This window comes from Convolutriloba macropyga, chromosome 5 (assembly GCF_964194025.1).
Source record: "Convolutriloba macropyga chromosome 5, txConMacr16.3, whole genome shotgun sequence".
Lineage (NCBI taxonomy): Eukaryota > Metazoa > Xenacoelomorpha > Acoela > Convolutidae > Convolutriloba > Convolutriloba macropyga.
In genome coordinates, this window is record NC_134472.1 from 57,018,090 (window position 1) to 57,042,640 (window position 24,551).

Sequence of the window (24,551 nt, forward strand, 5' to 3'; positions counted from 1 at the left end):
GTTGAGCACTCACGGAATGGAATAGATAATTTTGTGGTTGTTGATGTTCAGTATATCCTTCATTACTTCTTCTTTCTCCCGCGGTGAGGAAAATTATTCGTTAGTTTAAACGAACGCCTAATTATTAGCCATTTTGATTACCTTACTCTCCTTTATTACATTACTTACATCAAGTAAAATAATCCGCATTGATTACACTTAGCGCAATTTATGGTGAACAATGAGTCCATTCTTATCTTTAGATTGCAGATTTGATTTGTTATCGCTTCTCTAATAAAATCTATTCTTTATCATCACCGATTTATCTTGCTTATGATATTATTCGATTGTTCCGTCGAATTCCATAATTTATTTGATGTCTTACAACCTTTCAGTAGACGTTAAGTATTTCAAAACATATTGCGATCTCGCTGAATTTATTCAATCGCAAGTTATTAAAACTTCGAAAACATTCTTAGTTGGAAATAAATTCTATACACCATTGTCAGTTCATTGGACATTTGAGTTACAGGAGATTATTTTATTCTTGCATGATAACAATTCCAATGAAATTGTAGTTTATTTTCATCAAGTTCCTGAGTACGATTTATTTGAAATTCTAAAGCTTATTCATACAGAAGAAATTCTTAGCATCAATAATCTAAACTTTCAACCGCTCACTTATTTCAATTAATATGTTAGTCTTTTGGTGATCACGGATATAGAAATGTTACAACCTTTCTTTAACAGGTTTTCATTCATCGCCATCCACCATTTATAGTTTAAGTACTATTTGGATCTTCCTGTCAATTCCTTTCAAAGATTAATGGGTCTTCCATTCTCCCCATTGACATTAAAATTGAATTACTACATTATTCAAAATGAACACATATTTCGAAGGAGGTGTTGATATCGAATGGTTTAAAGATTATTGTCAACTCCCTGATCATGTTGAATCCGCTTGGGTTAACTTTTCTAAACAGATTATTTTTAACGATAAAGTTTTCAGAATCTCCGAATTATATTATTCTGAATTTCAATGCGAAGTCATTTTATTTCTTGAAGACTTTGAACAAAAAGAAATTGTTATTTACTTTGAATCAATGACGAAAAGCAAGAATAATTATTTCATGAAGCTAATTCATAATGATCAACCAAGTCTAAATATTAATTCCTTAAACTATAGCTACAAGGCTTACTTCAATTGATTTATTCTTCAACAATACTCAAATAAAGATGAATTACGAAACGGAATTCTTTATTTGGGGAGTCATTGCGGCAACTCTAGCCTTTATGGTGTTGTGCGCAGTAATTTTAATTTCCCTATTCATTTACCTCGCTTGTCATTATAGACCATTAACTTAACCAGTATATTCTTCAAATTATATTATTCTATTATTCAACGTCAGATGTACTAGCAGCACAATTTTATAGAAAAACTTCAAAAGGTCTATTATAACGACCAGCCAAAAAAATTGGATCTATTATTTTGTACAGCCCTGTATCTTAGGACATCGTCAACCCTTCTTCAAGAGAGAACTCAAAAACAAGAAGCTACGATGAACTTTAGAACTTTAACCAAGTAATCTACCTCACAAACTTTAAATGCTTAATTATTATAAAATTAAGCTAAATAATTTATTCGATTATTTAATATTTGATGTTTTGATTTAATACCTATGGACCGGGATGGGATGTACTGAAGTGTGCTACACTCAGTAACACTATTTGATAATCTTAGTGCTATTTTGAGAATTTACGTTATAGTGCGTGAAGCACAAACTTGATTTGGACAAAGTCCATTTTGTCTTGTGAACAAATTACTAAGTAGTTTTGAATAAGCTACTATTTTAAGATCACTAACTAAAACTGAGAATACTATGACGTGATATTGTCACGCCACACAGATAACACCAAGTTAACCTTGGTAACTCTGTCGACACTGTTATCTCTATCCAATAGGATACTAGAGAACCACGTGTCCGCAAGTATAAAAGGAGCTTGCACGCTCAGCTATCAGCACTTTTTGGTCCCTGATAACTTCTGATTTAAAATCATACTCCCGTATTGCTCCCTTGCTCAATCTCAGCTTAATTGAGATATTTTTCTAACTTAGCATATTTTGTGACTTGTTCTTAACTAAGAACTCTCTAAGTCATAAAATATTAACTTAGCACAAATTTGGAAATCAGGTAAGTTCAACTTAACTACTCTAAGTTATAATTTAACATCTCTTAAATTCTATCTAAGTTACAAGTTAACTTAGAATATTTCAACCTGTGCTAACTTGTACTATCTCACTCTTAATAACTCAACTATTCTATCCCTTCATGCTCGGTTCATATTTGATGCTGTTTAACATAACTTATTAATTCATATTTGCATTTAACTTTCTTTAATACTTAACTATTTACCAAGAGTAGAACTAGGGGTTGAACTCTCAAGTTATACATGTGGTCCCACGATTAACCCCGTCGTTTAAGTATCTAATGTACGGACCAGCAGTATAGGTGTTCTTCAAGAAACATTCCAAGCAGGAGTTAGTTATCTCTTCTTCTTTTGGGGGACAAGCTTTTTTTCGTTTAACTCTCTTGATTCTGGGCAGACATTCCAGACTCTGAAAAATTTTCTGATCAGACCGTACAGACTCTGGAAAGCTTCTCCGACTAACAAGATCATATCACAAAACTGTCCACGCCCGAGACCACGGAATAATGAGAATATCCACACTCTGCACGGGGGTCTTATCAGATTTTACAGACCTATGCAATGCGCTGATCAGACCGTGCAGACTCTGGATGGGCTCCTGATCAAATTATGCGGTCCGTACATATTGCTGCCAGACTCCGTGGAGTTTTTGCATTTTAACCAACGTGCGCTACCTAAATTGGTCTGATCAGGGCTCGCTTGAGTCAAGCATCTCATGTCCTGGGTGATAGTTTGCATCTTGACTAAAGAAATTTGATTAATCACTCAGTTGTTTTTAATTAGGATAGTAGAAAATTTTTATTTGTTGAATTAATGAAAAAACGTCTGCTAATTTTTGTTCTTCATATTTGAAATAGACCATACTAGCTTTTTGTTACCTCGCCAAATAAATGTAACAAGTTCATTACACAAGCAGAAATTTCCTAAATTCTATACATGCTCTTGAAATTTTCTACTTGTAAAACATGGTTAATATGCTGAAAGACTTGTCCTTCAATTTGATGTTTCATTTTGAAATGGATATCAACAACAGGCAGTCATTTCTTGGAGACCTTAGCGTTGCCTTATTGACATTAGTAAAAACACATGAGACCAGAACGTAATTATTTGATTTTTGAACGCAATGAAGAGAAATAATTTTTGACGACATCAGTGTTTTTCATATGTTCTAAAAATTCTCAGAAAACAGATTGTTTTCAACACTACGAGGACCAATTTATTGAGATCATTTGATAAGAAATTGGATCGAAGAGGTCAAATAAGCTGTGACATTCTTGCCATTTTTCAGGAAACCGCGTATCTAAGTCAATTGCCGTAAGTACAGAACTTCGTCACTTTTTGGCTACACAATAGTCACTAATCGCATATTTAGGAATTTTATATGGTGATTAATAGACAGCACGGTGTTGATGTAAAGTTCCAAAAGAGTATAATTATGCAATTTTTTTTCTGAAAAATCCTGAACTGTAATTATAAAATTTATCATAAGAGTAATCTCACCTAAGGGCAAACTTCACAACTCAATCTTACAGATAACTGTTTTGGTGGTATTGTCCAATTATCAACACGCTTTCTTTTAAAACAACGCATGCATGAACGGCTAGATTAGCCTTGCTTGAGACGAATAAGCTAACTATATATAAAATTAAGAATGAAAAGTGCAACTTTTCAGTTTAATCTGTTATCCGTGCTGTTTATCCAAAAAACTAACCTTTTTTCAGTGATAATTTTGTGTTTAATTCTACTAACGCACAAGAATTGAAGGTATTAACATTGAGGAACAATTTGGAACAAGCTTGATTAATTGCATTTTAAAAACCTTCAGTAATTGCAGATCTATACTCTAAAATTAATGAGAAATGTTTGCGAGATAAAACACTCAACAACTTTGTATATCTTAACCGTCTTTCACAAAAATTTATCTTTATTTGGCTAGATACTCTGTAACCAGAAACAGTCCGATTACACAACTGTCCTGAGTTTCATTCAGTTTTAGGAACTGCAAAAATGCCATGATAAAATACCCAATTACTACGCAGACAAATTACACTTCGTTGTTCTTATATCCAGACAAACATTCTCTCATGCTAAGAAAAATTTTGCACTAATAAATATGTTATTTTATTTCAATTAAGCGCTGATGACGAGAACTCATCTGTTGGATGAACCCCACAGTTATGAAAAGATAGAGAAACAGCACTTTTTCAATCAAATAATGTGTCGAGGCAACTTGAGGAGATACATATTACAAGTATCCATGCCTCTATATACAGATGTCATCAAGAACAAATTGTCCGAATTTCAATTACGTTTAACTCCGATATAAAAGGAGTGCTCAAAGAGTTCACTGAGTTATTATTGAGTAACGGTAAATCATTTTCAGATGTTTCAGAAACAAATGAATTAATTCTAAAACAATTAGTGAAAATTCATTTTTTTTACTCAAATTACATTTAAAAAAAGCAACGAGGAAAATTTTGTTCTGCCACTTTCTTGTTCTTCAGTTACCCGTAGATATAATTGTATGCCTTATTTGAACAATGAATTTCAATACAACTCTGTTATCATCTGTTAGCGTCGTCAAAGTTTTTTAATTCATTCTTAGCATTCTGTCAGCTGCGTATCTGACCTCAAAATTTTTCTCTGGCACTTTTTAAGATACATACAATAATGAAATTGTTGAAAATGGAGAGCTAGAATTAGAAATTGCACCCACTAAAAGATATGAAAACTCTGTAAGATTATGCATTGTCAAAATCGTTTTTGAGAAGAACCAAAAAAAGAAACGATCACAACGTTACTACTTAAGTCTTCGAATATAGTAAATAACATATAAAACAAAGAAAGTTTTTTTGCGAAACAAAATAAAAAATCTTGAAATAGAATAAGAGTAGAGAATACTTTATTTTTTAGTAAAGATCTTCTATCCCTAGCACACTGGTACCGGTAATTCAAACAAAATATTTAAATAGTTTGCATGATTTAATTACCCTATCAAATTCTCAACTCAAATCTGGGGTTAGAAAACTTGATCGAAATAAAATTTTCTCAAATAAACCAACGAATTGTATTACAACTTTCTCTACTTTTCCCTTATAGATCAAACTTTCATAATTTAAACTCAAGCAATCTGTTCTGACTGCTCATCAATTAAGTCCTTGTCTTTGATGGGAACTGGATCCACAGAAAGGCAAACAGCACTGTAGCCAAAAACTTCCAAACTTGTTCATTCGTTCCTTCTTATTCCTCTGCCGCGCTGAACATATCCTTTGAACTCCTATTTAATAATTTTAGTTTTTGATAATTGAACTCGTTCATTCATTATTTGGAACACGAACACCAGTGCAATTGATAACTTCAGTGCAGTAAATAAGTTCAGTAATTAAATACACTATTGTAATATTTTGTGACTCTTTCCTAACTTAAGAAATCTTTTGAGTCCTTGAAAAATTTGAGTTAGCGTAAACGTTGGATATGTGGCAAATTCAGTATCGTAGTTTAGAAGCTTTTTTCTGTTTTATTTACGAAGTACTTTACAAGTATTCAACTTGTTATTTCATTCTTATTCACCTCGCTTATTGCGATAATTGTAACCCTTCACATTGCTTGCTATTAAAGATAAATTTAGAATTTCATGTTTTATCTAACTTAAACCTTTAAAGTTGTCTATATACTAAGAATAGCACTATGGGTTTCAATCTCAATTCAAAAATGTGGTCAAGTGAAATTACCCGTCGTATAAGTTTTTATATTACAAAAACATTTTGACCAAGGTTTTTAAAGCTAGCATCCGTAAATTTTCCGCAATATTGGAACTTGAAATTAAATGGAGTTGATAACGGAGTTATTAATTAAATGGAGTTGTTAATTTCTTGCAATAGAGTTTAATCTCTAACAACTCATCATTCTTCAAAAGAAAGTGTCACGTTAAATTATCTCTCTTTTTCTCAAACATAACAGTTTAACAATGTTCATAATAACAGTTGAGTCTTGGTTTCATTCTAGAGGTACTGAGTCTTGGTTTCATTCTAGAGGTACTCCCGTAACACACTTCCCTCTCCCCGAGTTTTTGACGACTAGTTGTCGAAAACGTTGTTCAGCTGTTCAATGTCCTCGGTGTCGAGGGATGATATGGGGCTTTGTTCCTGGGTCGTCCTTGGTGGGATCTCCGACTGGGCCGTACTGTACGACGATATCGGGCTGTCCTGCGGTTCGTCCTGCTTTTGGGAGTCTTTTCCTCATTCGAAAGGGCATGTTCAATTGGGATGTTTGGTGCATCCTCTCCAATTCTTGTGTTTCGGCCTGTGGGTTGGATTGGCTTTCTAGTAGGGGACGTGGTTTCCGGCATGGGGTCGTGATCTTCGTCTGACTCAATAGTGATTGTTGCTGTTGGTGGGCTGTCAGGAACCGTTATGGTTGTTGGCTCGCGTGCTGGTTGGTTACTCCGAAAGGGTTGTTGCGTGGCTTGTACTTGGGCGTCTTGGCTTAGGTGTATTTTTGGGACTATCTTGTCCATAGATTTTTGGCCCGGGTTTTTCTGAACAATGAAGTCCTTTGGGGAACTGGAGGTGACTATGGTGATAGGGCTCTGCTGGGGTGAGTCGGACACCAAATTGATAATTTCAGCTGTGTCAGAGTTTTTCCACTGTTCTAGGTCAGTGCTTATAAAGGAGGAGCTTCTACGTTGTCGTCTCTTTGCCTGCTCAATTTTGGATTGGGCCAATGCAGCTTGCTTTGTTTATATTTCAATTTGGGACGGTGCTTTGAGTGTATTTGTGCGTTTTGTGAGGTGCTGTAATTTGCGTTTGAGGCTGCCTGTAATTTTTTTAGGCTCTTGTCGTTGTTTTCTGGTTGGGATGCCTGTTGGGTTTACCAAGTCTTTGCCCAAATGGGTTGGTCCTTGTTGGTTCTTGGTCTTTTCCTCTTGTTCGCGCTTTTCTTTTTGTTCATCTAAATAGAATTTTCGAATTTTTTCTCTGTTTCTATATTCACCCACTGTTTTACATGCGACAAATTCGATTAATATGGGTTTTGTTTTCAAAAATTTCGCTTGCGATCGTTTTTTCGTTTTACCATAATTTTTCTTTTTGGGGTGTCTACTGTCATAGTGCGGGGGGATTAGTTTGTTATTGTCCTGTCTGGGATTTTATTCCACATTGGTTTGAGTGTGCTACGGGGTTCTTTCGCTCTGCACATTATTGTTTTGCGTGCTATTTGGTTTTTTGATTTTAAGGTTTTATGGTTTTAAGGTTCGAGGTTTTATCTCCGAACGTCATACTTAGTTTATCTGCGGTGATTTTAATGGGAAAGATTGTCTTACGCATTTGCGCTGCAGGTGTGCGTTTTGTGCTGAAGGGTTGATCGACGAATTCTGTATCCGAAGCGCTTGGGCATTTGTACTGGATGTCTAGCTGTGGCTCAGAATCTGAGTCCTAGTTCCAGATTGCGGCTTCGGTTAGCATGGCGTGCTTCAGCTTCTTCCTGTCTAAATAGAATTCTTTTGTTTTCCTGTACGTGAGATTTTTTTGTTAGGATGTTTTAGTATGTTTGTGAGTTGCGTATTAGCTCTGGTCTTCCGAAGTGTGCGTCACACAGTGTTAAGCGTGTTGTGGTGTTTGGGATCAGTTTTATGTTTTATATGATGTTTGTGATTTTGTGTGCCATTGTTTTATTTGCCCATTTGGGATCTATGTTTATTACTGATAGACGCCTCTTTTTAATGTTTGTATCAATCGCTTTACTAAGCTTATGCCTCTGTGGTCCCCTGCTGGGGCTAGTATAAGTTTGATATTGTTATCTTTACAAAAAGTTTCGAAGTTTTTTGATTTGAATGCCTGTGCTTGGTCGCCCCTGAGTGTTCGTGATATGCCATGAAATTTCATGTAGCTATTTAGGTGTTCTATAGCTGTTTCGGTGTCGCAATTGTGATATGCTTTAGCGTGAGGATATCTTGAATATCTATCTACGGAGACCAGTGTATATGAGTCTTTGTTATTTTCCTATATCGGGCCTGTGAAATCAATTTGTACTTCCTAATTGGGTTCTTGTAAATTGTTTAAGTTTGTGTGTTAGCTCATAGGAATTACTGGTTTTATGTTCTTACCTATCATTGTGCAGGTTCTGCACCGTTTGGCTATGACGACTATCTCCCTGTGAATGCGAGGGAACCAAATCAGTTGCGACATGTACATCAACCCAATTGATCCGTGGCGGTCTTATGGATAGATTGTAAAGTAAAGTTGCATAAGCTTGGAGGAATATATAATTTGCCATCATATGAAATGCAGCCGTTGTCATTAACTGAGAAATCTTTTTTGAGGGTGTGCTAATAGCGAGAGTAATGCTTTAAGGCTAACCAATCTTGATTTTGAGGCAACTTTCGTATACTATTGATTTGGTTGTCTAGCCGGATGGCTTTTGATATAAAGTTTTCGTTGATGATCTTATGTAAATTTGATAAAGGAACGGGGATGTCTAAATGGGGATCGTCAAATGGGCTTTTTTTTACCCAGCTGGGAACCAAGAGATCCGTGCCTTTTCCTATATTTTAGGAGGTGTCAGTTTATGTACTAATTGTGGTGACTGGGGGATTCGCTGTGGCTGAATTTGGTCTATTAGCTACAAATGGGTTTTCTTGGAGGGCTTTGCTGTTCATAGTTTTTGATCGAAAACGTTTTTTTAATAATTTTACCAAATGTGATAGAAATCGGATTACTTCTTGTGCAAACAAGGACTTTTGTGTTTAATTTAGAATTGTGTGTAATCTTGGAACAGAGTGACTGATTTGTACAACGATAATGGTTAAAAGACCGTTTGTTTCTTTCCTTTTGCTGTCTATGTTTTATGACGTCATTGTTCGCGCGTTTTTTTGTCGCGGTTCTATTGGTTGAATTTTTTTGTGCATTCTTTAGTAGATGATTGAATGAATCTATTAGGTTTACGAGGTAAATTTTATCACTTTCGCGGGGTTGCGGTACCTGCTGAAATAGTCCGCGAATCCCATATGTTTTCCTTGTATATGTTGTATCGCAAAATCAAATGGTAGAAGTCTGTCTACCCATCTTGTCAGGCGACTTCGATATGTTTTATTTTCTCTGTAGTTTTTCGGGGCCGATAGTAGTGCTTTGTGGTCTGCTTGGAGTTCAAATTTTGAACCATACAGGAAATATTTAAAGTGTTCTAGGGATCAAACGACTGCCAGGAGTTCTAATTCATTTGTTCTGTATTTTTGTTCGTTACTATTTGGGAGTCTACTTGCATATGAGATTGGGTTCCAATTGTTATTAATTAATTGTTCTAGGCATGCCCCTAGCTCATTTTTACTTGCGTCGCATCTTACTCTTGTGTGTTTAGTTGTGTCGAAATGTTTGTTTTCGATTATATTTGTTATTGCTTCTTTGATTTTGTTAAATGCTATGTCGTGTTCACTTGACCAGTCTAGTTTTTGAGCACTTTTTGCTGTTTTTGTCGATAGCAGTGGTCTAAGGTTTGCTGTTATGTTAGACAAGTTTGGTATCAATTTTATCATAAGATGTATACTTCCCATGAACGAGTTGTTTAAATATTTGCGGTTGTTCCAATTGGGCGATCGCTTTTTTCTTCTTCTCTTTAGGGATTATCCCTTTCAGGCTTACTTTGTAGCCTAGCCATTTTTGTTTCGTTTGTGCGAATTCGCAATTTTGTAGGCTAACGGCTAGTTTTTTGTTGTCTAATCTTACTAACACCTTATCTATTTCTTTTTCGTGGTCCCTTAGTGATCTTTTGGTGATAATAATTATATCATCTAAGAATGCGTGCGCCAAATTTATGTTGCTTAGTGTATAGTCGAAAGCTTTTTGGAAATTTGCCGGCATGTCTATGAGTTCATAGAAATGGTTTATGATTCTATACGTTTCTATACGTTTCTGTAGATTTTCGTCCCAGTATGTTAAAGTTACAAGGTTTTTGTGCGTCTATGGAGTGGGATCTGACTGTAAGCGTATTTTAGGTCTATTTTTGAGAAATATAGTGTCCCGGTTACGTTTTTGAGTTCACTTATCTTATGGAAAATGTGTCCATTAGGTGATCAATGCTTTGCATCTAGTATTTGTTTTTATGTATAGCGTCATTTAATTCCTTTAGGTCTAGGGCTAGTTGGATTGAGTTGTCACTATTGACTGTGATTACTATCGGACTTATAAAAATTTCGTCGGAACATTTTTCGAGTTTTATTATTTGCTTGTCTTCTATGAGTTTCTTTAGCTCTTTTTCTACTTTATCAATTAACTGAAGTGGTTATCTTCGTCCATCGTGTTTGCTGGTCTAAACTATTGTTTGAATGTGAATTTTGCTGTGGCGTTTGATGGCCCCATTCGGGTGCATATGTGTGACAATTTGTAATTATCTAATGTGTTATTTTTTGATTGTTTGTTGTTATTAGATTCATAGTTTTCTCACCTGTTCTCGTTTGTGGTAGGTGTAAGCCCAGGTTTTGAAGAAAGTCCCTGCCCAGAAGGTTCACTGTGTTGTCGGAGACTAACAAAATTTTGCAGTTTATTGCCGATGTGTTCCCAGAAGAGTGTGACTCCGATTGGGGATTTCGCCATTGCTGACTGCGCCATGTGGTTGTTCCAAAAGAGCAGTTTCAACTTTCTTCAGTTCAACTGAACTTGATAACCGATAAAGCAAAAAGCAGTGATTCATTCACATCTTTAGAGAGGCGCGACCAGACAAAACTTGTCAGCGCTATACAACTAACCGAAAGATAACAAAGTTGCTATAACTTGATGAACAATAGATTAATGCACGAGAATGAAGTAGATAGCTAAGCTTGAGACCAAGTTGGTGAAGCTGCTGTATGCGCCAGTGGTCCCATTAGGCCATTAGTATAACAGTATATAGCTTAACAATGTTCATAATAATAGTTGAGCCCTGGTTTCATTCTAGGGGTACTCCCGTACCACAAAAATAATTATAAATTTTATAATAATAATAATAATAATAATAATAATATATCATAATAAATTTTTTATAATAAAAATAATAATAATAACAATAATAATAATAATAAAAATAAAAAAAATAATTATTATTCAAAGAATTAGAATGAAAATAACTATAACTCTAGGCCAAATGTGAAAGTGTCCAAAACAAAACATTATCTTGGATGTTTTCCTGCATTCGACGTTTTGTAACTTTTGAACTCAAGTGACTTGAGGTTTTCTTGCTAAAAAGCTTTTATTCGAGTGAGCACCCTAGTAAAAGTGTTTAGTCAAACATGGGCTCATCAGTTTTTGGCATTATTGTCTCCATTGAAAAATTGTCTTGCTCTCTAGGGCGATTACGTTCAGACATTTGTTCGTTCAAAGTTGCCTATGTCCAGACTTTTGTGTGTTCTTGCGTTCAAAGTTGCCTATGTCCAGACTATCGTAGGTTCAAAGTTCTTGCGTTCAAAGTTAAGTTGCCTATGTCCAGACTCTTGTGCGTTCTTGCGTTCAAAGTTAAGTTACCTATGTCCAGACTATCGTGCGTTCTTGCGTTCAAAGTTAAGTTGCCTATGTCCAGACTATCGCGCGTTCATTCGTCTTTCCAGGCCGTGCAATTTTGAACGCAGGGCATATAAACAATTTCAGAGGCAAGACATTTAACAATCTATGCTGCACGGCACTGTGTCTCCGTTTCACCATAAACATCTTCAGAATGCATACTGTATAGCTCTGAATGGCTGAACGTAGCAAAAACACATTGGCCTGGAAAAGAGTACCCGGGTCAAGGTGTCACCGCTTAAATTTGCTATAAGATGTAAGATTTGCGGTGAATTTGTGTAAAAAGTGTAAAATGCGGTGAAAAAAACCTTAAAGCGGTGAAGTTTTTTTCATTGCTTTAGCGGTAAAAAAAATTTTTTGACCGCAACCAGCAGAATGAAGTGAAAAAAATTCACCGCTACCAGCAGAGTGAGTTGAAAAAAAATTTACCGCTAAAATCGCAAATCTTACAAATATTCACAGCTAAGTTCAACTCTTGTGTTAAATTCACAGGAAATAGCATTGGAGTAAGTGACAGATGGTGCAGTGGAATATAAAGTGGTTGACATGCAGAAGGTGAGATGTTCGAACCCCTGTAAGGCAGTTTCGTTGCTGTAAGAAATCCGCTGAATTGTTTTCACCGCTAAGAACCGCAAATCTTACCAAAATTCACCACATTCAACGCTAAAAGATGCGGCAGCTTTGCGGTGAAAAAGTTTTTTCAAAGCTAATCTTACATTATTTTTTGACCAAACCTCGACCCGAGTATCGGGGCCGAGAAATAATTCATCAAGTTTTTTTTTATCTCTCTCTCTCTCTCTCTCTCTCTTTCTCTTTCTCTCCCTCTCTCTCTCTCTCTCTCTCTCTCTCTCACTCTCTCTCTTTCTCTCTCTCTCTCTCTCTCTCTCTCTCTCTCTCTATCTTTCTCTTGTAATGCAATTTAAACAAATTTGTCAATGCACAACGCCTGGCATCATGTGTTGCGAAACAAAAAATTTGTTCCAACGCCACTTACTAAGGGTAAGAGATGCTCAAATAGATTTTTTTAGTTCACTGAAGTTAGGCCGATCGACAAATTTGAGTTGGAAAGACATGATTGGTAATAGAAAACCCATCAACCACAGAAGAGTCAATACTTATAAAAAGGTTTTCAACTTCGTTAAAAAGTTATTCATATTTAAAATGTATGTGAACATTTGGTTTTAAGGTAATTTAGTTCACTTTTAACGAATTTTAATAGATTTTATATTCTTTTTGTCAAATTTTGTTTGTTTTAGTTTCAACTTCATGCTGTTAATATTGAGGTTGATTAAAATATTTAAATCTCAGAGTGGTTTTTGAAATCAGTAGGGTGTGATTCTACTGGATGGCCATCTTATGTAAAAAAATTGTCAAGTTTTTTTTTCAAATTATGTGATCAATTAGATGTCAAAGAGATTTAGGTAACGTTAAAACCGTCTAAAATAATTAGTAGTTTAAAAAAAAGTTCTTTCAAACCAACTTGAACTAGAAAAAACGCTTTTTTATTTTCCTTAGAGTAATTTACTGCTGTTTTTGATATTTTAATCTCTTGGTTTTAAAACAACAAAAACAGCAATTTGGCCACCGCTCTTAAAGCTGATGCATGTGCTATCATGGCCATTAGATCCTATTGTTTGCAATCAATTTAAGCAGTAAGCTGACAGCGAATGAGTGTTACGGCTTACTATATACTTTTTTAAAAAAAAATAAGTGTGATTCTTTCAATTTAACTCTTATTGGTTGCAATTTTAGGCGTCTATTTGCTTAGTTTTATTAAAGAAAATTTCCATTGACAATTTGAAAAGCATTATCGAATCTCTGCATGGTTTTCTTCGGACAGTTTGAACGTTTTTAAAAATTTTGATATTAGGATTTTTAATTTTTTAATTTGACATTGTTAAATATTGTTGACATCTGAAGTTATGCAGGAATCTTTTTTCATTTTCAAGCCAGAGCATGTGTTTTCGTGAAGTTTAGTGATATTTTGTTTTTTTTTCTGCAATTGTTTTTTAGTATTTTAGTTTTCAATCATCATATTGAATTAGGGATGGTTATCAGTAATAGTTTCAGTAAATAATATATTCAGTCAGCACGATATTTTTTTGTTTTGCTTCTTTCTGATTTCTAGTTTTGCTTGTTTTTCTTTTTTCCGTTTTTATTTAGTCTTTTGTATTATAGTGATTTCTGGTTTTGTTTTTTGTATTATGGCTAACTGTCGCTTAAGAAAAAGTCCAAGGATTCGCAAAATTCATTTGTGAGTCTTTGGACTCACAAATGAACTTTTAGTTTCTTTCGGTTAATAATTTATGCTTTTGATAACATTGTCGTCGTTGGCCTTCCGTAATTTAAACTCGTCTCTGAAGTTTCCCTCTTTTTATCATCGTTTGTTTCATTTTGTAGATTTGTCCCATTAATGACATCTCCCAGCTGCTTTTAGTGCAACCAAGTGACGTAAGTTGTTTTGTTTATTCTGAGGTCTAATCACGTGGTTTTGAATAATTTAGTCTTTTTTAATTGTGATTATCATTTTTTATTTTATTTTCTAATCGTTAAATATGAATAATGGCTGCTATTTTTGGGCTTTCTCACAATGCAGAGTAGACTTATATAATGCTCTCTTATTAATTTGTCCAGTCTACTCCATTTTTTCTGGTTTTGCCTCTTTCTGTTATTCTAATTTTGCTTGTTTTTGGTTTTTCTTGGATTCTTAATTAAATCTGATTAACGAAAAGATGATTTGTTTTTATCCGGGCCCGATATCAACTTATTTATTCTTTGGGTCAATATTGTATGTTTTTGACGGTTTCTGTTTTTGCACCTTTCTATCATTTTTTCCAACGTTTATGTTTCTTTCGTTAAGGACTGATCCCAGCTGCTTCTAGTGCAACCAAGTGAAACTTTATAGTGAATTTTCTTTTTCATCAAAATCTTTTTTTTCTATTCTATAGTTTTTTAAACAATACCTTGACTATTTTTTTCACTTTGAAGACTGATTAGAAAAACAGTTACTTTTATTGAATTTTTGAATAATTCCTTCAGTTGCTGATATTTACTTGACTTGCTGTTTTTTCGCAATTTTTCAGTAAGTAAAAATAATGAAAGATAACACACATTTCAATTTACTGATTAAGTTGAACTTTCTATTGATTTTAAATTTTGGTTACTTGTTTTCATTTGACGCCACCATTTTTTAAAAACTTTTAGACGTTAGCAAAATAACCGTCTTTGGACGGTTGTTTTTCGCATTTTCTATGCAACGGTTTTGCTTCGGGCGATGGACATTGTTAATATGTTCCAGAGGACATTAGTTGTATGGATAAACTTAACATGATTACATTTCAAAGAAAATTGATTGGCAAATTATCCAGATTTTTTCTGGCTTTTTCTTTTCAATTTTACAGCATATTTTTGATCGCTTTAAAAATTGAACGTTGTGGTTAAAAGGCTGAATGTCTTTGCCATTAGTTTTTTGGTGGGGAATTTCAATAATAAGGTGTTCTTCTATCTTTTTCTAAAGTGTTCTTTCTTGATTTATTTCTAGCAGTAGAATCCCGAAGGCCTACTTTTCTGCTCTATTCTAACTTTATGCATCTGAGTTTGTGTTTACCGCGTTAGCTGTGGCCTTCTGTTGTATGTTATTCGAATAAATGTTCCAAAACCAAGCGTATTTAATAACCAAGCTCGACCACATTTTTCTTTATTTCCTGAGGGACCTCAGTTTTTGAAGATTAAGTAGAAGTTGGATTTCAAATCCCATCCTGCTGTTTGACGAAATTCCCCGTTTATTTGGCCAAATCATTTTCATGCTTGAAAAATTGTATTAATGTTGATTTCTTTTCAATCAAAATGCAAAAATACGCAAATTCCAAAATATACGCAAAAAATTCCAAAATTATAAAAATACGCAAAAATACTCAAAATTCGCAAGATCATGAGAAACCGAAGCAAAAAAATCAATGTAATGCTTCGAAAATCAAATTCTTTACCTGTTGCTTTTTTCTTTCTAAAATCTTGCTTAAAACTAATATCTCAATTTCTAATTTTTTTTAAAACTGTTGTTATGATTTTCGGAACTAGAAAATGCGAACCAAATGATGGCTTTTTATAATATTTTTTAGATTATTTTATCGTTTTATACAAACAAGTACCCCATCTTCTTACCCTGCTTTGCAACATTGTTAAATTGATTGTTCAACAATTTTTAACATAATTTTCTTTTTTTAATGGTCAAAAAATTCTTAAACACTTATGCCTCTTGGGCGCATAACATGCTTTTGCAATTTTACAATATCTAATTTCAGGTGCATTTTTGAGCTGTATTTTAAGAGCTGTTTTTGAGTTGTAAGATATAGTTATCATTACTTCGGTTAAACGAGTCAACGCCCCCTTTTTATTCTTTTTTTAATTAATTGCTTCTTGGAGGTAAAATCTTTTGATGCAAAAGAACAGTTTTCCCAAAAACTGTTCTTTTTTTGTTTGGATGCAATATATAAAAAATTTGCTTGTTTGCTTACTGTTGCGTCAAATGGTGTTCTGACTTATCTTGTCCTTAAAGACACCAAAACACGAGAAAAATGAATCTTGATTTTTTTTTGTTTTATGAGTCTACTTAAGACAAGGAAATATTTATCGATAATTCTTTAGTTCCTTTTGCGCACTTTTGATGTGCAACATGAGTGGAAATAACAGATGCATCAAGGTAGCTCAAGTGATATCTTAGATTTAAAGGACGTGAACTTTTCAAAATATCCCTCAGTCGTGCTCAAAAATCAGCAGAATTTGAAAGCCACTCAACATTATTTGAAATTTGAGAGCTTTTGATATGCGTATCTCCCTTGAAAAGAAAGTTTTTTCGAATCTTTTCTGTTATTACCCCCCAAAGTTGTACCATATGTCTCTTTATATAACATATTGTTTGCATTTCTTACAATTACATATACAAATATGCGGCATTTACAAACGGCATTTACATTTTAATGGTGCAGCTTTATGACACTAATTTTTATCACAACTGGAAATAAAAATCAGTCCAATCGTCTACCGGTGCCCTCAATTGATTATGACTAAACTGAAGGATCGCTAACGACCAAAAAGCACATATGGGGTGCAAAAATACTGGTTACAAATTTTGGTTACGGATGCTGATAACAATACATGATCAGCTAATTAAAACAAATTTATCAGAAAAATTCTAGAGGCCACGTTAGAAATTGAATTAAGAATACGATATATAAGTCTTGCTAAGTTTCACTCCTCATCTCTGATAAAGTAACAGATTTAATAAAATGAAAGGCTTGAACTGCTTTGAAAACTAAAGAATCTAAAGAAGTTAGTGTGCTTGCTTCTATGTACCCGAAATAGAATCATATACTGTCCCATTATCATATGATAGCTGTAATTTACTATGGTTAGCTAGCTATTCGTTTTTTTTTTGAAGAAAAAAATTTGAAAAAATGTATCCTAATTATAGTTGAAGGCTATGTTTAGCAGCGAAATCAACAGCTTAGAGAATTGTTGTTTAACACGCGGCACAACCAAGTATTTAAATTAGAAATGTTGTAACTATTTTATATAGAACAACTGCGAGTGGGTTGGTCATTCCGATATGCCCTAGATTTATCGGAACAAATATTCTGTGGCACTCACAATGGCCGTTAGCTTGAATTTTGCTTGTTCTGTTATTTGAAATTGAGAAAAATTGAGCTACAAATTTACTTACGGTTGGTAAAGGTGACAGTTTTTAAGGTATATATGATCTCTCAAAATCTTATTGTTTTGGTCAATACTATATTGAGAAAATTTTGCTTTCAGTATGAATAATTTTCTACTCTAAAGCACGCAGCTGTGTTACAATTTTTTAACTTGTCTTTATATAAGACTAATCTTTTACTTAAAACATGATAAAACAAATATTAACCAAACCGTCAGAAACAGAAAAACTTAATCGAAAAGTTTTTGTTGTGCTTCTGTTTGCTGTCCTTGTAAAGTATGCTATCTTTGATTTGTTCTCGAATCGAAATAGAAAATTCCCCATCATTTTGAAATCTTCAGCAAATATTTCATTTGAAAAAATTAGCCGTACTAATTCCTTAGACGCTTCAAACTCTCTTCAGATGAGTAGAACAATAAACCGCACAATGAACGTGACACAATTAAAGATTCAGCGTCTAAGGATAAAATCAGCTGACCAATCAAATTGCAAAAATATTATACTGAAAGATTTTACCGAAGCTGACTCCGAACTGAACAAGAACATGTTTTTTCTAGAAACTTCTGGAGAGACTGGTTTCGATGGTCGTCAATCTTGTGCTTTGGAATCGGCCATTCGTTACTCAGGGTTCAAACCAAAGGTCATTATGTCGACAAAGTTTATCAGTATGCGACTTCGGCCTAGTATGTGCAATATGGTCAAAAGACACTACCCCAGTAAAATTGGGTTTTATGGAATCAATTTGGATTATTTATTTAAAAACACTCCACTAGATGGAGTTCAAAGAGAGCTTAGCAAACAATGGATGGCTGTGCATTCAAGTGATTTGATGCGACAGGCACTGGTCTACAAATTCGGAGGATATTATGCCGATTTGGATGTCATCACAATTAGAAGCCTGCGTAGGCTACACAACGTATATCCATTCGAAATGTTTTTTCCCATGAAGTAAGATTTTCAATATAATTTGTAACATTTTTTGTGAAAAAAGTACCCTTGTTTAAATTTGGATTTGGTGTCTTTTCTTTTGTATCTATTCTTTTGTCACTACATTTTTTACTACTTTTTTCTTCTGTCATCTTCTGAATTTCTTACTAGGCTAACAGTGAGAGGAATCTGTCGCCCATAAGATCGACCAAATAAAATAAACCAAAGGTTTTGAATGAGTGAAGCAAGCGCTACTTTGTAACTCAGCTATTTCCCCTGTTCCACTCTTGTAAGCTGTTCAAAATAAGATTTCCCAAAAAAATTAATTCTTAATTGAGCTCGTAATATCAATCAGATATCAATCGTAGTATCAGACAGATAATTGAGGCAAGGAAATTGCTTGCACATCAATAGAAGGAACAATGACAAGACAACTTATAGTAGTAATTAAGATGATAATAATAATAATAATAATAATAATAATAATAATAATAATAATAATAATAATAATAATAATAAAAATAGCAGAACTTCCATGGTTCACTTCCCGACCGAACAAACTTAACCCAAATGCTCACAGTCTCGTAACTGGTTTTGCACTTCCAACTTTCCAAGTTCAGTCTCACTAATCTATAAGTTTTCCGGTCTCTCTGAGAATCAACTTCTCAGGATGCTTCAATACAACGCTTCCTCAACACAAAACATCTCTCTCTATCTCTCTCTCCTCTCTCTTTCTCTCTCTCTCTTCTCTCTCTCTCCTCTCTCCTCTCTCCTCTCTCTCTCTCTCTCTCTCTCTTTTTCTCTCTCTCTCCATTCTCTCTCTCTCTCTCTCTCTCTCTCTCGCTTGCGCGTATATATATATATATATATATATATATATATATATATATATATATGTCTATATATATATATATATATATATATATATATATATATATATATATACATATATATATATATATAAATATATACTTGTATACATTTTTATAACATTTGTATGTAACATTTATGTATGTATATATATATATATATATATATATATATATATATATATACTTTTGTTTTCATAAAGTGATAATTTCTTTGAATGCCAAGCTCTCCCTCCTTTGTACAATCAATTTGGGAAAACCACGGCTCAGAACTAATAGCGCTTTCCTGGCTCCTTTTACTACTCTAGAGCGATTGTAATAACCACACTAATTTGAACTCTCACTGACGTGACAAAGCCAAAAAAGTGTTAACAGATCTTAAAGAGAGAAAGCCCACCAATGTAATCCAAAGACTTTGGATTGTAAAAAGACTAGTGCCAAAAAATGTAAAAAATGTCTTCACAATTTCTGAACGGTTAATTTTGTGTCTCAGGGATGTATCCACAAATTGCACAATACCAAAAGCGAGCAGAATGGTAGGCAAGCTAAACAACGGAATTTTCCATTTCAAAGCTGGAAGTGAGTTCGTCTGGAAAACAATGGTAGAAATGAGGAGAGTATACAAGGATAGAGTGAACGACAGGTTCGGTGTCGGACCAGTATTAGTGGGGGATGTAGCAAGGAAATTTCTCAATCTGTCCAATCTCACAGTAATCGAAAGTTAGTCATCTCAAAAATAACCTGATTTAGTTAAACAACCAGGAGTGTGAAATTATCTAAAAGATGTGAGAGTTATATCACCTCTAGGAAAACTATATTTAACAATCATACATTAAGGAATATTCATATTTTAAAAAAAATCTTAACAAAATTTATATTCCGGACAAAACATTGCGAAAAACATTTCATTGCGAAAAATCTTAAATTGGTAGCAAGATACGAATAACATAACTGGTTGAAACAAGTTTAAGAGTTGCCCATGGTAGATGGTTGTACATTTTCTGTGTTCTTTAGCCCATAAAAAGCAGTGAAAGCAAAAAATTTTGATAAAATCAATCTTTGTTGCCAATTACAAGTATCAGTTAACAGATGTTATGAAGAAATTAAAAAAAAAGATTTTCACCAAATAATTGAAGTTTTTGCAATTTTCAAATTTAAATCGCAACAACAACCACATGTAAGTAAACATTTTATATTTTTCTGGGTTTTTTTACATCGAATAAGATGATAATTGAGTTATATTAGAACAATTAAAAGTAAAGCCAAGAGCACATCAGATAATATATTCAATCAGACGAAGCCAAAAAATTTTTCTCTTATATTTTTGAAATCGTTCAAAACAGTTGCAGTTTTGAACATAGTTAATTTGGAAAAATTTTATTATAAGTTTTGAATTGACTTCAAATATCTCAGAAACTTGAGCAGTGACTTGGTGTGATTTTCAGGGAAGATATCAAACGTTATGGGGACGGAACTGTAAAGGATCTTTAAACTGATTTTGCCTTTAACTTCTTTATCCAGGCAGCGTTCATTTTAACTTCGATTGTAATTTTGAAAAAAAAATGAAGAAAAAATGTTGATTAAATAGCAAAAAATTAATTTTTCCACTGATTGTGAATGATTGTGACATTATATCTTCAAGGCATAGTAGAGAATTTGCTCTATTTTATTTCTCGGCTCTTTAAACTACTATATGTCAGCGAGATGAGAGAACAAAACCATTCTAAAAAAATTGAACACAAGGAAAACCTGAGATAACTCTGGAGAAAAATGAGGAACAAAAATTTGAATTTTAAATGATTCTTGACTTCAAACCTTTTGACAAGATTTTTGCTGACGACATCTGTTTGTAGTTACAATAACAAAAACATTGATTGTGTACAACAAGAACTAATCAAAATTGAGAAGTGGCTTGGTGAAAATAAACTAACGTTAAATTAACAAAAAAGTACTTGTTGACCCCAAGCTCTCCATTGCTAACTAATAGGGCCAAATTTTCTTTTAACGGTGTGACTATTGCCTATGCACAATGTGTCAAGTATTTGGGGTTACATACTGATATGAACCTAACTTTTAAAGAACATGTTAAGTTCGTTCAAAAAAAAATTCGGCAACATTTAACCGCTACGATTTTTCAGACAGTTCGTAAGTCAAAAACGAATGCTGCATTTATACAAGATCTACATACAACCTGTTTCTCAGTGTGGAGTTCTGATTAACGGCTCTGCTAAAAAAAAAAACAGATCTCTTGGCGCTTGAAAAAATACAAATACTCCTGTGGAGAATACTCTTTGGTGTTAATAAGTTTAAATCAATTAACAACATAAGACAAAAGCATCGTTTACTATCAATACGTGAATGGCATATTTATGAACCGATGAAGTGTCTGAGTAAAACTATAAAAATGAACAACATAACTAAAAGTTAAATGATGTCATACCCAAAGATGAAAAAGAAGTTATGACTAATGATTCAAAAAGAATCAAAGCAATTAAAAAGACGTCAAAAAGCACTAAGCAAGAAAGCAAAATCCTTAAGTGGCGCTTACGCAAACTGTTTAATGTTTTAGTGAAATGGGATGTCAGCATTGTCTTAAATATTGTTCAGTGTGAATCCAAACAATTGCCGCATTTACTTCATGATCTGAAAGATAATTGTATTTGTGACAACGAGGAACTCATAAACGTTTTTTGGTAAGACTTCGCTCTTTTGGTGTTCTTTATTGTTTCTGTATTAAAATCAAAGATTTTTTTTTCCAGTTCAGTATTTAACTTTTGATTTGGTTCGGGGGATGGGTGTTGGAGGTAAAGAAAATCGTACAAACCATAAAGAAACAGTTTGCTCTTAGGCACCACTTGACAGGCTTAATGCCTTTTGATGTCCTTTCAGATACATTTAGATCCAAAAAATTGTATTTACAGTATCTGAGAACAATTTATTATTCTTATTAAGATGACATTTGAATTAGCAAACCCAACGTGAGGTTACAGACCCAAAGTTGATGTTTCCAGACCCTCCAAGAATAAACAAGTCTATTTCCGGACACTTCCAGATCGGAAAGTGCCTATGTCTAGACATTAGATTGTTCAAAAAAATTCCAAGCAAAAATCATGCACTCCAATATATAATTTTTGTGCGTTCACGGAAATTGTAAAAGAACAAGATTTTGTTCTAGCATATCTACGAAAAAAGTAGGTTTTTCTCTCTTTTCAGTTTCAAATAAGCAATTAAGCTCAATTCCCTAATTAAGCTTAAAGGAAATAAGGAGGATTTTTTAAATAAAACATTGTACTTCTTTGGAGTCGTTGAAGTTAATTTCAAAATTGGTATAGCGCACAGATCTAGCTTTTCTAAGAAAAAAGTTAGGTTTTCTACTCTTTTCAGTTTCAACGAAGCTAATAATATTTTTTAAAGGTAGTGTTTTTAATCGGGTTATGGAGTTATTCAATTAGAAGAGGCATGAAATTTTAAAAATGCAAGTTGGCATCAAAAACTTGTACTTTTTCACATTTTTGAGTCTGCTTAGAACCCTCGCACTATTAAACAGAAAATGAAACTCAGGTGAAAAATTAACTATGACCATTGCACAATTTTTTATGTTTTTTAGCGAAGGAGCTCACCCTTCTACCTCCGTTTACATTTCTCATGCCTGCAGTGTATCCCAAGAAATTTGTACTTACAGTGGAAAACAAGAACTCGTCTTTTTGGGACAGTCTGCTCAGATGTTCCAAGGTTGTTCACATCTTCAACTCAGATGTAAAGGATGAAGAAGTCACTGGGAACCCAAAGAGAGAACTGCTTTCGTATTTAGGGCCAAGATACTGTCCCGCATCTTTCGTACATCTGAAGCAGTTCTGATTAATGAGTTCTGTCACTAAGTAATTAAAGCTATATCTTTAAATGAAAAATTCCTATCAGAGGCATATGATCTGCTTTAGTTTTCAGTATAATAGTGCACTAATGAATATTTGTATGAAAATTGTTCTTGAATTTAGATCAGCTAAACAAAACAAATAAATCGCCAGCACCATAAATTCATTTCTAAACAACCATAAATCGATGGCATAAAGCAACAGAATGCTCAAATTCCTCGCTAGTAGATAATTTTTGTAGGAATGGCCCTGAAAATAATCTTTTGTCCGAATTCACTGCCTTCATCTTACTCCAAATAGCCGTAGTTTTTAAAATGGACAAGTGAAATTGAATTAATCATTAACGTGGTTACCATAACTAAGTTTTATCAAAATAGCGGATCAACAGCTTAATGAATCAATATTTCCATTTTTTTCCACACATGACTGTATGTTTCTATTCTCCCCACTTTGGTCAGGTAAGAACAAAACTCGTGATTGAAGATGATAATTATATCCCCGAATTAGACGCGCTTTCACTTTACTTTGGTGAGTTGAAAGTTAACGAAATTGCCAAAAAAATTTTGTAATATTTGCAATTTTTATTATTGAAATTTCGTTCACTTCACAAATTGATTTATGGATTTCGGAGCCGAGCAGGAAATTGATTGATATGTGAACTAATAAACATAAGTTGAGTAATCTGAGGAATATATCACCAAGAAGTGGATATTATCTTTGTCAATGTTTTCAAGAAATACTGCTTAACTCTGAATATTTTATCTCAATCTTATCAAATTGAGTTGAGCCCAAATTTAGCTCAAAAGAAATAAGAAGGATTTTGTAATTAAAACACCGTACTTTTTGGAGTTGTTGAAGTTAATTCCAGAATTGGCAAAGCGCACAGATTGTGTTCAAAAAGGACGGTAAACGAAAATAAACAACTTCTCAGTTTTCAATTAATTACCTCCAAAATATTCCTCTACACTATATCACTGCCAGAAGTTCGACTCAATTTTTTCTACTCGTTAGAGATTGAGATTTTCCATTCATTTCTGTTGGGGTTTTGCGGATTTACGGAATGCAAAGAAGGGGGTAAAACATGAGGCGTTCGAATCCAACTCCTGCTTTTATGCAATTTGTTTCTCTAGTAGTTTATTTATTATTTGTCGTAAGATTAGAAATTAGCTCATCCATTCACTTCTCAGTTTATTGTGTCCAAAACAACGTAGTTTATAGTAAGTTTGTTTTCATCTTCATTATTAACCTTTATGCATCGTTCTGAATGGAAGACAATAACATTTCAAAATAACAAAAAGTATTTGATCACTTGTTTTCCAACGAGATACAGAGATTTTTCTTGTAAGCCTCGCCACATTTTGTTGGGTAAAATTATATCAAAATCTCGGTCTTCTCTTTCACTATTGCGTCTTAAGATTAGGTGTTATACCCGCAGCATCACTGTTGCTTTTTATTACAATTT

The 24,551-nt window shown here is 33.7% G+C and overlaps 1 protein-coding gene across 2 annotated transcripts; it reads left to right on the top strand.

Moving 5' to 3' along the window:
• Window positions 1–2,020: 2,020 nt before the first annotated feature.
• LOC142339491 (lactosylceramide 4-alpha-galactosyltransferase-like) lies at window positions 2,021–23,196 on the top strand. 2 transcript variants are annotated; one of them, XM_075389551.1, is made up of 4 exons: window positions 2,021–2,171; window positions 17,979–18,369; window positions 19,711–19,937; window positions 22,825–23,196. In XM_075389551.1, exons 2-4 carry the CDS (start codon window positions 18,068–18,070, stop codon window positions 23,073–23,075), a joined length of 780 nt encoding a protein of 259 aa, XP_075245666.1. In that variant the 5' UTR covers window positions 2,021–2,171; window positions 17,979–18,067; the 3' UTR covers window positions 23,076–23,196. The 2 variants fall into 2 exon arrangements, with proteins under 2 accessions (XP_075245666.1, XP_075245665.1); XM_075389550.1 differs by lacking the exon at window positions 2,021–2,171 and having other exon boundaries at window positions 17,602–18,369.
• The last annotated feature ends 1,355 nt before the right edge of the window (window positions 23,197–24,551 follow it).

Coding starts and splice junctions, on each gene's coding strand:
- LOC142339491 (XM_075389550.1), top strand. CDS start 17,609: ATGATAAAACAAATATTAACCAAACCGTCAGAAACAGAAAAACTTAAT. Junction 18,370..19,710: donor GAAATGTTTTTTCCCATGAA/GTAAGATTTTCA, acceptor TTTGTGTCTCAG/GGATGTATCCACAAATTGCA. Junction 19,938..22,824: donor CAATCTCACAGTAATCGAAA/GTTAGTCATCTC, acceptor TATGTTTTTTAG/CGAAGGAGCTCACCCTTCTA.